Source organism: Erinaceus europaeus, chromosome 18, assembly GCF_950295315.1.
Source record: "Erinaceus europaeus chromosome 18, mEriEur2.1, whole genome shotgun sequence".
Classification (NCBI taxonomy): domain Eukaryota; kingdom Metazoa; phylum Chordata; class Mammalia; order Eulipotyphla; family Erinaceidae; genus Erinaceus; species Erinaceus europaeus.
In genome coordinates, this window is record NC_080179.1 from 22392213 (window position 1) to 22411156 (window position 18944).

Below are 18944 nucleotides of genomic sequence, written 5' to 3' on the forward strand. Positions count from 1 at the left end.
GAAAGTACTTGTAGTCTATATTAGCAGTAATGGTAAAATGCTTCAAAGAAGCACATGGATAAGCCAAGAGGAGTAAAAAATGAGCATAAAGGTACTAAGGTCCATTTCTCTCTCTCTCTCTTTCTTCTTGAGCTAGAGACAGAGAGGCAAAAAGAGGTAGAGAGAGTGAAAGAGACCACTGAATCAAAGCTTCTTTCAGTGTTGTGGGGGCCAGAGCTTGAACTTGGGTCACATACATGACAAAACATCTCACTATTCAAGTAAGTTATTTAGCCAGCCCTTAAGACCCATATCTAAAAGGCATCGGTAATGTAGCAAGTTGACTTTTGGCCTGCTATATAAGTTTATTTTTCTAAAGTGCAAACATTACTAAGTGTATCTCTGTATGAGTCATAATTAAGAGACAATACCATGCCCAAGAAGTGTGAAACAATACTCCTAAAATATAGATGGTTGTAAACCAATGTGCTACTTCAATTTAAAAAAGAGTAAATAAAATACCTGACTTTTCCCTTTTAAATTTATCCTTTGACATATGGTACAAGCATATTTCTTTTATTTATTCTTTAGTCTCCTTAATAATTCTAAATGATAATGGCTTAGCGGATTGATCAGTCTGCAGTATTTCCTCAGATGCTCTTCACACATATACTCAGAAGAGTTTTGATACATAATTGGCAATTCAAATAACACTTTTAACTGTAAAATTACTAGTATAGCACATGTACAAGCAATTAGGCCTTACTAACTAATTAAATTAGGATGTACAATTGGACGAATAACTACTTTGACTTCTGTACACCTAGATAAGCTAATGTGAACCTCAAACACGGAAAAAAAAAACCATATACAAGTAACAATCGTAGTGTAAAAGATTCAATTCTTTTTAAAGTATGTATTTGTTTATTTATTTTAAGAGAGTGAGGGAGGCTAGGCAGTGGTTAGCCGCACATAGTACTAAGCACAAGAATCTGGATTTGAGCCCCCTGCTTCCCACCTGAAGGGGGGATGCTTCACAAGTGTTGTAGCAGGTCTGCAGGTATATCTCTCTCTATTTCCCCTTCCTCTCTCAATTTTTCTCTGTCCTATTCAATAAAATCGGAGAAATGACCACTCGGAGTAATGGATTTGTAGTGATAGCACTGAGCCCCAGTGATAACCCTAGAGGCAATAAATAAATAAATAAATAAACAAACAAACAAACCAGAGCATCCCTTTGCCATTTTATGCAATTCTGGGGTTTGAACCCAGAGATTCCTTCATGGAAGGCATGCTCATTACTCTGAAGCCTCTCTCTGGTACCAAACTACTCGATTTCTAGCGTGGAAATATAAAGGTTTTTGTTACTCTAATAACAAAGAATATTGGTATTATGAACATTTTTTTATAGAAACATTTTCTTTTGTCTAGAAACATTTTTTTTAGTCTAGAAAGTTGCATGCTCAAGTCTTTCACCAGACAGTGCAGTTTCAAAATAGTCATGTTTTATCTTCCCCTAATACTATCTAATGCAAGAAAGAATTGATAATCTAAAGAGATTCCAGAATTGTGAATTTTGTACCATTACTTTTTTTTTTTAACTACACTATTATTCACCTGACTATTGGTAGTGTTGGGGATTGAGCCTGGACCTTTAGCATGCAACTATTGTGCTATTTCTCCAACCACAGATTTTGTACTCTTACAGATGAAAGACTATTCTTACCTCTAGAAGAGGATCAGCGATATCATGTAGGCAGAGGACCAGGGTTCCAATTCGGACCATATTGGTGACATATGAAATGCTAAGCAAGAAAATACTTACAACATGATGCAGGAACATTACTCCAAAGTCCTGGGAAAAGGAAAAATCAATCAATTAAATTTTTCAGAACTAATCAATACTTACTGATCTCTGACCTACTAAAATGAATAAAAATAATGGGATTATTTCAGGGAATTCACTACAGTGGGAGAGAAACATAGAAGCCAAGTGACTATAGTTACTTTCAACAGAACTACTTCATAGGCCATGCAAAAATATCATCTTAATGATACTGATTTATTTCCTAGCCATCTGGGCTTTTCTTTTCTTACATGGAATTTCTATGGCTAGTAATATAGTCCCTATTGTGCTAATATTTAATTTTATTTATCTGTATTTCTAAGGTTCAATCTGGGGTTGAATGTTAGGATTCGCCCTAATGATGATCTAATTCAAACCTCTGCAAAAAGAGTACTACTTCCTTTTTTTTTTTTTGGTATTTTTAAAAAATAAATACTTATCTATTTATTCCCTTTTGTTGCCCTTGTTGTTTTATTGTTGTAGTTATTGGATAGGACAGAGAAATGGAGAGAGGAGGGGGGGGAAGACAGGGGGAGAGAAAGATAGACACCTACAGACCTGCTTCATTGCCTGTGAAACGGCTCTCTGGCAGATGGGGAGCCAGAGGCTCGAGCTGGCATCCTTAAGCCAGTCCTTGCGCTCTGTGCCACCTGTGCTTACCCGCTGCGCAATTGCCCAACTCCCAAGAGCACTACTTTCTTAGACATCATTCATGTAGAGATACATAAGTGAGCTCAAGTGAAAAGCAGATGATTAAACAGAGAGCAAGCATACACACACACACACACACACACACACACACACACACATTCCTATTACTCAACAATGGTTGATAGTACTATCATTTGGGGTTTAAAATACTTCAACAACTTTTAATTGCTTCAGTAGTTCTGCATAGACTTTGATGAACAGGTCCAAAAGTGACTTTTCTGATTCTGAAAATGTCAAACATGTATTAATCAATAAATTATTTATTATTAAAATAAATACTTAGACACTATAATGGTTTTCTAAATAAGGACAAATGATTTTGAAAATAAAGCACAACTCTTCTTTAAAAAATTATTTTGGGTGCCAAGCAGTAGTGCAGAGGGTTAAGCACACATGGGGCAAAGCTCAAGGACCGGCGTAAGGATCCCAGTTGGAGCAGCAATAATAACAACAATAATAAACAAGGGAAACAAAAGGGAAAAAAATAGCCTCCAGGAGCAGTGGATTTGTAGCGCAGGTACGGAGCCCCAGCAATAACTCTGGAGGCAAAAAAAAAAAAAAAAAAAACTAAACATTGCTCAACTCTGGCTTATGGTGATTCCAAGGCATGAAAGTCCTGTGCTTTCAATAACTTGGTGGAGCTAACTCCTAAGCCCAGTTCCTCTTATTTTCAATTACCTTCAAAATAGTCATGCTAGAGATGGTGAATACCGCCTGTTGATCTAACCACTATACTTCCTTCTTTTTCCAGAGCCACATTCAAATCTAGTTTTCAGCTTACTGGCAGGAAAACAATCTCATCCCCAAACACTATATATATATATTTTTTATTATTGATTTAATAATGACTGAAAATATCTTAGGATAAGAGCGGTACAATTCCACACAATTCGCACTTCCAGAGTTCCCTATCCTATCCCCTCATTACTGATTCTTACAGCCACATCTGTGCCTTTATATAACCTGTCATTTTCAGCAGCAAAACACATGAATGTAGCTGTTTCCCATCTTGATAGACTCCCTTTACCAGTTTTACTTACTTCTCATGGTCTTCTCTGATGTTTTTGCAGTATTTAGGGCTTTGCTAAATCACTACAGTTGGGCAATGCCAAAATGCATTAGGTATAAAATAAAATAAAAACTACTTTGGTAGTGATTCCCTCTGAAAGATGAAACCTCTTCTTTTCCAGACTGTTGGATAAATTTTTAAGCTTCCATCACTTGCCATCACTTGCATATAGTGTCCTACCAGGTAAGCCACTTCAAAAACAATGGCTTGGCTCAGATATCGTGGAGGAAACCTACTGAGACACACACACACACACACACACACACACACACACACACACACACACACACTTTTGGCCTCCAGGGTTATCACTGTGGCTTGGTGCCTGCACTACGAATCCACTGCTCCTAGAGACCATTTTCCCCATTTTTGTTGCCCTTGTTGTTATTGTTGCCATGCTATTGTCCTATTGGATAGGACAGAGAGAAGTAGAGAGAAGAGGAGAAGACAGAGAGGGGAAGAGAAAGATAGACACCTGCAGACCTGCTTTAATGCCCGTGAAGCAACCCCCCTGCAGGTGGGGAGCCAGGGGCTCAAAGCAGGATCCTTATACTGGTCCTTGAGCTTTGCCCTATGTGCGCTTAACCTGCTGTACTACCACCCAGCCCCCACCAACTGATATCTTTAACTATCTCCAATAATACTTAAATTTCCAGTTATTAATCTCACTGTTAAATGAATTTATAATTACCCAGGCTTATTAATACATATAGATTTTTTTAGTCTAACCAGGTGAGTAGCTCCAAAATGATACTTGTACACTTAGTTGTTCATCAAAGGGAATAAGGTTTTGTTCTCCTCAGTTCTTGAATGAATAAATACAATTTGATTAAAACACTAAAGAATACAAGAACCATTTTAGAATTAAGTTCCCAAGTCATACCTGCTATAAATATCAATAAATAACACAGTGTCCTTGGCAATAGAGCAAGTCTCCCCCCAAAACAAATGTTTCATTTTTTCATACAAAGTTTACTTTGTGAAGATGACTTTTTGCATATATAATCTTTGATCCTAGAAAAAAAAATGTACTTCTAAAGGATTCAGAGTGATGCTCATGGAAACGATTAATTTATGTAACTTGTGTGAGCCTGAGAAAAACATGTATGAATAATGAATTTTATCTTTCACATTTCTGCCTTAGAAAGCATTATACACAATAAAATACTTTTAAGAAAAGCTATGCTATTATTATTTTATGTGCTAGAAATATCCCTCACTCCAGAATATTTCTTTGAGTAGTAATGTGGTCCAAATAGCAATTTTCAAACAAATCACCAATTTGGACTCTATCAATGGGCTGGGTAACCACCATACCCATGTTTGCTATTGCTGAAAATAACTAGTAGGTATCTGAATGCAGGAATCATAGTATTTTAGGTTTTGCACAATGAGGGTTTGCCTGTATCTTTGGTAGTAGCAATTAGGAGGATAATGATTTCTTTCTAAAGCTTTAGCCAAAGGTTTTATTGAAAATTGACTGGCTCAGTCACTTGCTTCAGTGATGTTCCTATCTCCTAGCTGTTTTGTCAGTGTTTCTGGACATACTCACAGTGACTTGTCAAAGACATCCTCTGCATCTACTGTATGCTATTTACAATGAGTAAGTTCCTCATTCTAGTACCTTTTCTTTCTTTTTTTCTCTTTTTTATTAGTAATTCAATATTGGTTCACAAAAGTATGAGATAATAGGAGTACAATTCCACGCCGTTCCCACCAACAGAGTTCTGTGTCCCCACTCCCTCGACCAGAAACTGCAGTAGGCCTCCTAAGGTCACATATACGGGCTGACTATTATTTCTATAGCTGTCTGTATTTATGTATATTTGTCCATTTTCCCTGTGGTCCTGCCTTCTCTTTCTCTCTAAGTCACACCTACACCTATTGCTACTTCTGAATGCCTTCCTTTTTTTCTTCTTTCTCTGGGTCTTGAAGGAATTTGAGTTTAGAGTCTTCTGGTAATCTTCCCTTAACATTTCTAGTACCTTTTCTTATGCTAATTACCAGAAAGAGAGAGAGCTATCAGATGTGATCTTAACTCAAACTCAATTAGAATAAATATGAAATAAAAAAATTAAAGGGTGGGGGTGGATAGCATAATGGTTATGCAAAGAGACTTTCATGCCTGAGGCTGGCTCCAAAGTCTCAGGTTCAATCATAAACCAGAGCTCAACAGTGCTTTGGTTAAAGAAAAAAATTAAAGGAGTGAAATAATTTTAATAAAGAGGCTGGTAACATAATGCTATTTATCCCATATCACATTTTTCCCACAATATTTAGGGAACCTAAAATAGAGTCTCTTAACTTATTCTGTGTAGCTTCCATATCAGAAAGGTACATGTAAGAATTCCAGTTACTTGAATGGCATCCCCACTATTAAAATGAAAACAGATGTACTTAATTCAATTTTCAGAGAAATGTCATGTACAACCAAATATTAGCTCTGAATATCCAGAGGGATGAACCTCTCATTACATAAATTCGATATTCTAGATGATGGAACTCCCTTTGCAATGGGTATTTCTGCAGACAGTCTTTGAGATAATACTCTTGTCTTCAGGAGAAGTCAGAAATGCAGTTCCCCCACCCTCACCCAGATCTAAGGTTTTACACATGAATAATTTCACCACCTGGACCACACTTTCATTCAAAAAACTGAAAGACAGAGAAGAGGGGTAAGAGGAGACACCCCAGTGTAAGAACTTTATTTGGTGTCACAGAACCTCTCATATACTGGGGCTAAAGCTTGGGCTATCTCTCAACCTTCAGAAATTCATCTTGATGTACATGTTTTTATGGGAGTAAACTTAACTCACTTTTCATTAAAAAGTACCACAAACAATAAGTTTGATTTATAAATCCCAGTTGTTTGATAAACTATCAACCATTAATACAATTCTTTGGAGAATAATACTTGCAACAAAGGCAAAAAATTGGTGAATTTTCTCAACAAAGGAGTAAGACAAAAATTTTAAGTGATGGCTGATTTATATGTGTATAGGTGGTAAAGGGTATGAAATCTTTTTAACGTACAAGAAAGAGAAAAGGCTCAGTTCTCAGATACAAGTGACATGTGTACTTTCCTCAGTTAATAAGTTGACAAACATATTAATACATGTACAAGTGTTCTCATAGTAACAGGAAATAGGTTAATAGTACTAGGTTATCTATTTACTAATTTTTCAGACTCTTTAAGACACAGAAAGATGGCTGTATAATTTAAAATGGATTCTGCTTTATGGCAACTGTAGCAATAATAGAAACCTGCCTGATGAATCTACAGTTCCTTGCAGTCCCCCCCCCCTTTTTATAAAGACTAAGAAAAACTGAGAGAGACTGAGGAGATAGAGAGGGAAAGTGAGAGACACCTGCAGCACTGCTTCACTGCCCCTGAAGCTACCCCAACCCTGCAGGTGAGGCCCCGAACCCGGATCCTTGTGAATGGTAGCATGTATACTCTACCAGGTGTGCCACTGCCTGGCTGTCTCTTCACTGATTTCTAAAAGAGCAGTCTGTCTAGAAGTATTTACTTTTAGATATACCCCTATTTTAGAGTTTCTTGCAAAATGCTAAGATAAAATGAAAAACAAAACAAAACAAAACAAAAAGAAACCCTGCTTTATAAGCAACGTTTATCCAATGTTTCCACTGTGTAACATTTTTGGTAGTGTTTCTAGATCAAAAAACTCATAATCTTGCCTACTATGAATTGTTTAGTTAATATTTAATCTTTAATTGATTCTATTACTGTAGAAAAAAGTGCAGTAAAATTTTATTTTCATGATGAGAAACAGTAAGATAGTACCACAGCTTCCCTTTTAGTGTGCCTGGCTGGAATACAGAACTTAATTTGCAAATCTTAGTGCCTTCCTTTCTGTTTTGCGTTTGTCTTCTTCATCCAAAAGCACTCTCTAGAAATGTACTATGTTTTCAAATAATGCAGCTATTTTTCATAAGTACACATGCCTGTCTTTTCTTTTTTTCTCACTCAACTTTGGTCTTCTGCAGTTAGTTCTTCATCACTCTATCTCTTGCCAAGTTACAGATGCCTAGAATTGGTGCCTTTATATTCATCTTCTGGGTTCTGTTTTAATGATACATGAGCCATTCACACTAGTACTTGTAGCTTCAGTGCTAGAATGGTCATTTATTAGATATATCAAATACACCCAGCAAAATAATCTTAAATACTACATGGGCTAAGAGACTCTTTTTTTTTTTTTTTATCTTGGGGGGTGAGGACTGGCAGTATTTGAAAGACAAAGGCAATGAAACACTTGCAAATTAAGACAAAAGAAAAAGAAAGAAACCACTCAGGCTGGAAAAAAAATCCATAATCATCAGTAGGTGGCTGATTGTACTTAACTAAAATCAAAAATACCACATGACCAAGACATTAACTTTATATTTCCTATAAATCCCCTCACACTATAAAGACAATGGATAGCACATTTCATGTTTTAGACAGAAAATGGAAAATGCCTCCAGTGGTCAGTTAAGTTGGGATGATGCTGCAAACTGGCAGGTGGATTTTGGAGGATCTCTTATTATCTGCTCTCTTAACTCTTCTTTCTTCAGTTGCCTGAGCTCCTCACCCACCTTCTTAATTATATTCTGCATAAAAAGACTTCACATATATAACTCTAGCTGGAGAATGTACTCATTAAGGTGCTTCTTCTCATAAAGGCTTTTACCCCTGACTGAATGTTTTTTATATTCTCTTCTTTTCTCCAAGACCCATGCCACTTTGATTAATCTGGTGAATTTGCATCTACCTTTAAGTTATATATTATTTTTAAGCTACAAAGCCTGACTCTGATTTATTCTTTTCATTTTTATTGCCACCAGGATTATCACTGGAGCATGGCACCCAATGAATTCACTGCTCTTGGCAGCCATTTCCCTTTCTTGCTCTCTCTTTCATAGAGGTAAGGGGAAAATGTATACACACACTGAGACAGAGAGAGAAAGAGAGAGAGAGAGAGAGAGAGAGAGAGAGACCTGAGCACCACTTTACTGCCCATGAAGCTTCTCTCCTGCAAGAGGGAACTGGATGCTTGAATCCTTGCTATTTACTATTTAGCAATAATTTCATAAAGCAAATACGATTTTAAATCCATTTTTTAATGAAATAGAGGCACAGAGAAGTTATGTAGTTTTTCTAAAGTCATACAGTAAAGTTAAAGGCAAGTCAGATCTGACTCCAGAAGTTCAGTGGGACTGCAGAACTTGGTGTCCTAACTATCACAGCCAATTGCTCCTCAAAAATAAATATCAGAGAAAACAACTATGAAGGAGAGGCAGAAGGGAAGGAAGATGCTTTTGACAGCACATGTGAAAAGACTAACACATAGAACAAGGTAATTTCTAGAAGCAAAGAAGAGAAAGGGAATCAGATAATGGCATGAGGATTAAACTTGAGTGGAAGGGGCACCTCCCTGCTTAAATGCCAAAGTGAAGGATACTAGAACGGGCTCACTGATGTTTCTAAAGGTGGGAATGGAGACTATTCTAGGAGCAAGAAGTTAGCTCGAGGTAAAATAACCCAGAATAGGTGTTTCCCCAAGATCCTCAGGATGACTTGATGGATTTTCTCCAGAGAAAACAGAATGACTAAATTCAACAAATGTAAGTGGAAGCTTCCACATGTGAGTGGCACTTCAGAGATCAGATAAGGACTCAGAGCTCTAGAGCAGAATTCCTGTGGGGAACCCGAGAGTGATCTCTTCAGTGCATTATTTACACTGCGTGTAACAGTGGACAAAAAGGTTCCAGGCTCTCACTTTCCTGCACCCTGGACAGCAGTCGGTGTGTCTACTGTGTAGAGCTTTCTAGTGGCCAGAAATCTGACTGAGCCACAAGGTACTTAACAGCCTCCCCTCTATGCAAGTACTTGGGTGTTTGATCGTTAGAGTAAGCCAAGTTGATACAGCCTTTGGATACAATCCCATATTTATTTTTCAGATAATACTGTCATATTGCTTTCTGCCTAGTTTTGACACAATACTCGGTTGAATTTTTTTTTTTTTTTTTTTTACTGTCAGGATCTTGCACACCTGCAATTTCACTGCCTCCAGGTTTCTTTTACATTCAGCTAGTGATAGAGGTTGAGATAAAGATAGACAGAGACCACTGAACTGGAGCTTCCTCTGGTGCCACAGCACTTAGCATCACTTATCACCCGCCCAAGCTGGTTTCCGCCCAGGAAGACCTACCTACGAACAAGCCCTGGCCCTCTCAACTTACATTGAAAATGGATTCCAGAAGAATTTAAAGACGGGTGCTGTCTTTGTTGATCTCACAACAGCCTATGACACGGTCTGGCACCGTGGTCTCCTAGTCAAGATCTCAAGATGCCTGCCTCCATGGGTGGCCAACACTATATCGTTTCTTCTCCAAAACAGAAGATTCCGGGTGCATCTGGGTGACAAGTCTAGCAGATGGAGACTTGTCTCAAGTGGCCTCCCCCAGGGCTCTGTTCTGGCTCCTACGCTATTTAATATTTACATCAATGACCTCCCAGAAACTTCTTCAAGGAAGTTCATCTACGCCGATGACATCTGCTGTGCAACTCAGGCATCCAAGTTCGACATCCTCGAGGAAACACTCACGAAAGACATGTCTCTGATATCTGATTACTGTAAAAAATGGCAACTAATCCCTAGCACTGCAAAAACGGTATCATCTGTTTTCCATCTACACCATGCCTCGGCCTCATGTGAGCTTAATGTGCAGCTTGGCGATACGAGAATCCGGCATGAAGCCCAGCCAGTCTATCTTGGCGTTACTCTCGATCGCACTCTGTCATTTCATGAACATCTCATAAAAACTGCAGCAAAGGTGGGCGCGAGGAATCACATCATTGCAAGACTGGCCAGCTCCTCATGGGGCGCGAGCACTTCCACACTATGATCATCATCTCTGGCATTATGCTATTCCACTGCAGAATACTGTGCCCCAGTATGGTTCCGTAGCCCCCATGTCCACTTGGTCGATTCCAAATTATATTCCTCCATGAGGATAATTTCTGGAACCATCCGTTCCACCCCACTTCCATGGCTGCCAGTTCTTAGCAACATCGCCCCGCCAGATTGCGGCTTCATCTAAGTTCATTTCCCACGTCTACGCTCGACCGGCCCTGCCAATATACATGGATATCTTCGCCCACCCTGTCCAACGCTTGACGTCTCGTCACCCAATCTGGTCCCCTACGCCTACACTGAACTTCTCTGTTCCAGACTCTTGGAAACAGAGTTGGCAGTCAGCTGAGGTAAAGAACAAACACCTCATCACAGACCCCTGTAAGCGTCAACCCGGCTTTGACCTAGCACGTTATGATTGGGCCCTCCTCAATCGCTATCGAACAGGCCATGGCCGGTGCGCCGCTATGTTCCATGGCTGGGGAGCCAGAGACGACCCGAACTGGCCCTGCGGCTTCAGACAGACTATGACCCACATAGTCAACGACTGCCACCTCTCCAGATTCAAAGGAGGTCTCGAAACTTTACATCAGGCTCCACCTGACGCTGTTGACTGGCTACGGAAGAAGGGCAAATGCTAGAAGAAGAAGAAGAAGAAGCACTTAGCATTTGGTGTTGGGGCTAGAACCTAGACTATAGGCATGGCAAGGCCACAAGTATCTTATGCAGCCCTGAAGTATTCTAATCACAGGCAGTAGCTTATTAAAATGCACTGCAATTTGTTTTTCCTTCTTAGATACTATAGCAAGAATAACACAGGACTAATGTCTAAAGCTGGGAATATTTGCCTTGGAAGAAAACTAGGCAGGATATTCCTATTTTAATCACCAGTGGACACTCGGAAGAGCAATTCTGTAGCTCTGTGAAAGAGGCATCAAGCAACCAGCTAAGCTGTATCTATAAGGACTATTACTGAAATTACACAGAAAGAATGATACATCTCTGTGTGTGTGTGTCTCAATTATCTTTATTTATTTATTGGATAGAAACACCCAGAAATGGAGAGGGAAGGGGAGATAATTTTTTAATTATCTTTATTGGATAGAGACAGAAATTGAGAGGGTAGGAGGAGATACAGAGGGAGAGAAAAAGAGAGACACCTGCAGCCCTGCTTCACCACTTACAAAGCTTTCTCCCTGCAGGTGGGGACCAGGGCCTTGAGCCTGGCTCCTTGTGCATTGTAACATGTGCACTCAACCAGGTGAGCCACCACCTGGCCCCCGCATTCATTTATTTTTATAAGAGAGAGTGTGATTGAGCACCACTCAGCTTTGGCATATAGCAGTTCCAGGAATGGAACACAGGGCCTCTTGGGCCTCAGACATGCAAGTCCTATGCTCTACATCTCCTGGGTCCACAAAATATTATTTTAAATGCATACTCAAAAACAATGATCTAATGAAATTAATATTTATTATTGCTTTATAAAAATATTCTGATGTGAAGGTGATCCTTTTTTTTTTTCGTTCTGAAAATAGGTGGCACTTAAGAGTATAATTGTGTGGTCCAGGAGGTGGCGCAGTGGATAAGGCACTGGACTCTGAAGCATGAGGTCCTGAGTTCAATCCCTGGCAGCACATGTACCAGAGTGATGTCTGGTTCCTTCTCACTCCTCCCATAATTTCTTATGAATAAATAAGTAAATAATATTTAAAAATGAATATAGGGATCCAGGCGGTGGTGCACCTGGTTAAGTGCACACAGTACAATGTTCAAGCCCCTGGTCCCTACCTGCAAGGGGAAAGCTTCATGAGTTGTGAAGTAGAGCCACGGGTGTCTCTCTGTCTCTTTCCCTCTCTATCTCCCTTCTCTCAATTTCTCTCTGTCTCTATCCAATAATAAATAGAAATATTTTTTAAAAAAGAATATAATTCCTACTTACACAACATAGTGTCATCACCAGCAATTTCTCCCAACTGTGATTTCAAACATCTATGGAAAGTTTCGATACAAGAAAGGCAAATGACATCTTACTATTACTGTGAAAGTAGTCTTTGACCTTGCATACCTCCTAAAGAGGTCTCTAAGATCTCAAGGAGATTGTGGGTCATACTTTAAGAATACTGAGCTAGACAACAAATTTCTCCCTGATTTTGTTCTAGACTATTATAATTGTCATGTTATTAATAGCTCCACTAGTCAGTAACTAGACTATGTGGCAATGAAAAATCCTCAGTTGTAGAACACAAAAAGTACATCTGAAAATATTTGTGGACACCCATGCTTATGGCAACACTATCTGTAATAGTTAGAATCTGAATACAACTCAGATGCCCAGCAGATAAGTGTTTAAGGTGCGTGCGCGCACACACACACACGGACACTAGCTATAAGAAATGATGACATTTTCTCTTTTGCTACAACTTGGATAGAACTCAAAGGAATAATGTAAAGTGAGATAAACTAGAAGGAAGAATACCAGGTGACCTCATTTATAAGTGGAGCTTATGGAACAAGCTTATGGAAAGGGAAAAGATAGGCAGAGCTTTAATTAGCTATGAACTATTGCAGTAGATCCCAGGACTCCAAAAGGGGAGGTGGCGGTGGGATGGGGGTCCAGTGACTTTTACGGAAGAAGTCAAGCTGGTAGAGAGTGCATACTTCTCACCCTCCACGAGGAGATGTGGTCACAAGAAGTTATGAAACTGTACACTTGTGGCAACAACATTTTAATTTTTTATCAAGAGGAATTTTTTTCAGACAGGAAGAGAAACACAGAGGCAGAGAGAGAGAGAGAGAGAGAGAGAGAACAGCACCAAAGCACCAAAACAGACCCTAGACCTATGTGGGGCTGGGGACTTGAGTATGGATCTGGGTCACCAATTTAAGACTGGTCCCCACAGTACTGAAGGATGCTTTGATGCTGTGGTTTCTTTCACTCTGTCCCTTTGTCTCTATTTCTATCTCAAAAAAAAAAAAAAAAAACCCACAACATTCTATATTGGCAAAGACTAGGTGACGGTGAAAATATAATAAAAATTGACAGTAGTAATAATAATTAATAAGTAATCAATCCCAGTTACTCAAGTTAATTTTGTTCACAGGATACTAGCCACATGGCCCATTCAACCTCAAGAGGGCATGGTTAAGATGCATAAATTGGCATGTGGCTGGGTAGTAGAATTGCACTATCTTTTTTTTGTTGTTGTTGTTGTTTTGTTTTTGTTGTCCTTGTTTTTTTCCCTCTTTTTTCTATTATTTTATTTTATTTTCCCTTTTGTTGCCCTTGTTGTTTAACATTGTTGTGGTTATTGATGTCGTTGTTGTTGGATAGGACAGAGAAAAATGGAGAGAGGAGGGGAAGACAGAGAGGAGGAAAGAAAGATAGACACCTGCAGACCTGCTTCACCGTCTGTGAGGTGACTCTCCTGCAGGTGGGGAGCCGGGGGCTCAAACCAGGATCCTTACATAGGTCCTTGCGCTTTGCGCCATGTGCGATTAACCCACTGTGCCACCGCCCGACTCCCTTTGTTTATGTTTTTTTCTTTCCCTTCTGAAGTTATCACTGGGGCTCGGTGCCTTCCCTATAAATACACTGCTCCTGGTGGCCATTTTTTCCACTTTATTGAACAGGACAGAGAGAAACTGAGAGGAGATGGGGAGACAGAGAAGGAGAGAGAAAGATAAACACATGCAGAGCTGCTTCACCACTCATGGGATTTCCCAGCTGCAGGTGGGTAGCAGGGGCTTGAGCCTGGGTCCTTGCACCTGGTACTGTGTACCACCGCCCAGTCCCCTACACTATTTGTTGAACCGTATTAGTGACTTTAATAATAGGTAAAGTTTACTATGTGTCAGGAAATGTTCTAAGAGCTTGCATTACTGATTTTTGCTGAGGACAGTTCAAAAGGCACTCTTTGGATTAGGAAAAAGCAGAGAGTCAACTTGCAGTGGGGATGGGCAGGTAGAAACTCCAGAATCTATGACTTTACCATCTAGGCTATTATCACACCTACAGCTGGATAACCAAGAATTTTTCATAGTGATCAGTGTCAAAGAGTGTTATTACATAGTATCCCTAGTCCCTTCAAATATTAAGTGTCCTTTCTTCTACAAAATGATGGTGATAAACAGTGCTTTTCGAATTTTCTTACTAGGAGAAGTAAAGATATTAGTGATCTTTAAGTCACCTATCCTAATTATCTTTGTTATATACATACATATGTATTTTATTTGACACTAGGAATTTGTATCTACACACCACCAATATTTCCTGTGAAGTCTTTTTTCCCCACCTTCAATTTCAAACAGAAAAACAAAGAGGAAGAGAGACAGAAAATAAGTGAGGTGGAGATAGGAAGAGAGATGCAAAGAAGTATTCCACAGCTCACAAAGCTTCCGGTATGCATGGAGTTGTTGTTGTTGTTTTTTTAGGCTTTTATTTATTTATTTATTTATTTATTTATTTATTTATTTATTTAAGAAAGGAGACATTAACAAAACCGTAGGATAGGAGGGGTACAACTCCACACAATTCCCACCACCAGGTCTCCATATCCCATCCCCTCCCCTGATACCTTTCCCATTCTCTATCCTTCTGGGAGTATGAGATGCTGAACATTCATCCCAGGACCTTGCATTTGGTGAAGTGTACACTCTACTGGTAACCTATTCCTAGCCCCTAATTAATTTTGATAATTTAAACTAGTCCCAAACATAGATACCTGTAACCATTAGTTTTACTTTTTTTTCTTCTTATTTCAGTGCTGCTATGACTCAATCAGGTTTTTGCTTATTTTATGCCAGAGACCATGCTAAGCTCTGTTTTATGAACTCTGTTCCATTAGATTCAAAGTCATACTGCTTCTTTGTATGAAGATGAAAGCACATCCTAAACCTAATTGAAGCTGGAATGATGTGGAGCATGACAGGCTCCCAAAGGCGGCTTGTGCACTCACAGCATGGGCACCAGTCATTATCTACAAAAGTTGCCAGACAGTAAACATCAGCCCATCAAATAAGTTTCTTGCTAAAATTAATCATTGCGCCCCTCCCCACTAGGAAACTTACACAAGATGTAGTGTTTTTCTTGGGTTTAAAAGTGAAAGAGCAACAAGCGGGTATCATGAGGTAAGATCTGGAACTTGGCCACAGACGATTTGCAGCAAAGTACTTTGAAGATGAACAGGATTTACTGGCCAAAGGCCCAGGCCTTCAGGGCAAACGGTAGTCTAGCTAAAACTGGCACGGAGCTTAGATAGAAGCAAGCTGATCTAAGCGCCAATACGATTATATTTATTAACTTCCTCTAAAAAATATAGGTGTATAGAAGAAATGCTCATTGTGAACAGGCTCTCTGGGACAAAATTTTAACAACTATTAAGCCTTGGAAAATGAAAACTTTCTAATAATGTTGAAAAGCAAGAATATTTCTGTTGTTTTAATAGGATACCCTATTCATTCTCTCCCTCCCTCCCTCCCTCCCTCCCTCCCTCCCTCCCTCCCTCCCTTCCTTCCTTCCTTCCTCCCTCCCTTCCTTTTTCTTTCTACCACATAATTGCTCAGCTCTGGCTTATGGTGGTGCAGGGGATTGAACCTGGAACTTCAGAGTTTCAGGCATAAGAATCGCTTTGCATAACCATTATGCTATCTCTCCTGCCCCAACCCCACCTGTTTTGTTTAGTTTTTTAGAAAAGGAAGAGGGAAAGGGAAGACATGGAGAGAAATGGAGAAGGAAAAACAAATGAAGGAAAGAAAGGTCCTCAAAAAGGTCTACATACCTTTGTAGTCAGTAAGAAAATAATTCAATTTTAAGTCCTTTATCCTAAGTGACTGAACCTTGGTTAGTCCTTTTCCTCTACGAAGATTCACTATATGTCCTCACTGATTAAATGACTAACAACCTGGTAATGACTGAGGGGGCAATGTGCCCTGTCATCACAGATGAAAGGGTTTTCATTTTTAATCTTCAGATTCTATTTGGATATAGAACAACTAAAACGGCAAACTAGGACACTTCCAGAGAAGAAGAGTCATGCTTTAAAAAACATTTTTAGGAAGACTCAAATCCCTAAGACCGACACGCGCGCGCGCGCGCGCGCACACACACACACACACACACACACACACACACACACACACACACACACACACACCCCTACCTTCTCAAATTAAGGTTCTAGTCCTAACAGTCTTAGGTATGAATTTGGATCCAGTGTTCAGTTCTCATCTTTATTTAAAAATGGCTGCTGAGGGGTCAGACCATGTTACCATGCACAAGGAGCCAGAGTCTAGCTAGCCCTTGTCTTCACTTGCACGGGAGAAGCTACAGGAGCAGTGGAGCAGCCCGTAGGTATCTCTTTTTCTCTATGATCCTTCCTCTCTCTATTTCTCTGTCTCTATCATAATAAAAAAATTAAAGAGAAAAATATGGTCACCAGGAACAGAGGATTCAGCCTGCATGTACTGAGTTCCAGCAAAAACTCTAGAGGCAGGGGAAACAAACAAACCAACAAAAAATAATTGCTGGCTGCTGTTCACTCTCATTAGATAAACTAAAGAAACATTTTCATATCCTCTCTATCAACAGTCTTATTAAGGAATACTCTTCAGGAGTTGACTTTCACACTACATTTGCAATAGTATCTTCAGATATCTCTATTCTCTAATTAGGAAGCAGGCTGTTGTTAAAGGGCTTAGTTATTAGCTGCAACAAAGAAAGCAGAGAGTGTATTTGGCAGCCAAATCAAACCTGTCCCAATGCTGATGGAAAGACATGCCCACTGTGTGGCAGAGCAGAGATAACTATTAAGAACTTCCAGTGATGATCAGCAAGATAGGAAGGACTAGAATTCACCAGTAAGGGGTGGCAACAATAGAAAAGGTTTTCCTCATTAAGAATGCAAGGTTAAAAATTAAAGCTGCATTGCAATTCCACCCTACACCCGTGAGAACGACCTACCTCAACAAGACAGGAAGTGATAAGTGTTGGTGAGGATGTGGGGAAAAAAAGGAGGGGGGGGGCTCTACTTCACTGCTGGTGAGAATACAAATGGGTACGACCCCTTTGAGAAGCAATATGGAGAAATCCTAAAGAAAAATGAAATTACTGTATGATTGGCTCTTACCCAAAGGACACAAAAATACCAACTGAAAGGGATATATGCACCCCTATCTTCAGAACTCCATTATTCACTGTAGCCAAAGAGTATAAGCAACCTAAATGCCCATCAACAGATAAATGGATAAAAAAAGCTGTGGGATATATATTCCATGGAATACTACTTTGCCATCAAAAATGATATCATGCCCTTTGGGACAAATAGATGGAGCTGGAGGTGATTATGCTTAGTGAAGTAACTAATGAGGTGAAGGACAGATGGCAGATAGTTTCACTCATATGAGGAGCATATAATCAAAAAATTGCATGAAGTATCTGTACCAACTTCAGCTCAAGGGGACTTCAAGTTTTCCTCATGGTTACTAGAGAAAGAGAGTAGGGACTTGTGGTCTACTGGTTAGAGTGTTTCAGCTCTGTAAAACTGAAAGAGTTCTGGAGGGTAGTTCAAGGTCTTGTGAATGTGTCTAATACTGTCAGGGGTGGGGATACAGCTCAGTAGCAGATCAGTTGCATGTGTGAGGTCCTGAGTTAAATGTTTGGCACTACATAACCACTAACTCTTCCCCCCCAAAAAAAGTCAAGATAGTAAATTTTATTTAATGTCTATTTTGCCATTATAGTTTTTTTTAATTAAGTGAGATGCAAAATGAGCCTAATTAGTCTATAGCGATGACTGCATAAAATTAGAACTTTACTTAAGCAAGACAGATTAAACTTAACTGGCATGCCATCACTAAAAACACTTTCATCATTTCCAGAAAACTGACTCAGAGAGTGAAGTGCAATGAGCAAGGGAATCATAAACTGTGGGTGTCAATGAATTTCACGCTTTCAGCTTGAGCTCTAGCTCTCATCTTGACTCCTGATAATCACATGACATATACTACATACCATTCTGCCTGCACAATCCACACAGGTCAAAAAGCCAGCTTTCCCTACCTCCACTCGCCCAGGAAAATCAACCACTGCTGTAGCATAGGGGAAAGAAAAGTGACACAGATACCAGGGTTTCAGATATCCCAAATGCTTTTCGGCTGCCACTTGGATACCACTTTTCAATTCAGTAGATCACAATTCTAGCCAAGTGATCGTGCAGTGTGCTCCACATTGGCGCACAGTTCCATTTGCAAAAGAGCTTAAGAGCTATATTTTAGTAAGCCAACAGAACTTCTGATGAATCCATTCATTTATTTTCTCACATTTACTGCTCCCCACTACAAGCAGATGCACTGACAGCTATGAGTGGTATAAAGAAAGATTTATCTTTTTTAAAAATCTTTTCTAAATTTTTTTTTACAA

The 18944-nt window shown here is 39.5% G+C and overlaps 1 protein-coding gene across 2 annotated transcripts in view; it reads right to left on the reverse strand.

Annotated features, from left to right (window-relative positions):
* The window catches only part of CERS6 (ceramide synthase 6), a 294482-nt gene that overhangs the window by 56112 nt on the left and 219426 nt on the right, over nt 1-18944 (reverse strand). For both annotated transcript variants that reach the window (XM_007539315.3, XM_007539314.3), the window contains exon 7: nt 1706-1834. In XM_007539315.3, the coding sequence (XP_007539377.1) occupies nt 1706-1834 (129 nt within the window). The remainder of the gene's footprint in view (nt 1-1705; nt 1835-18944) is intronic.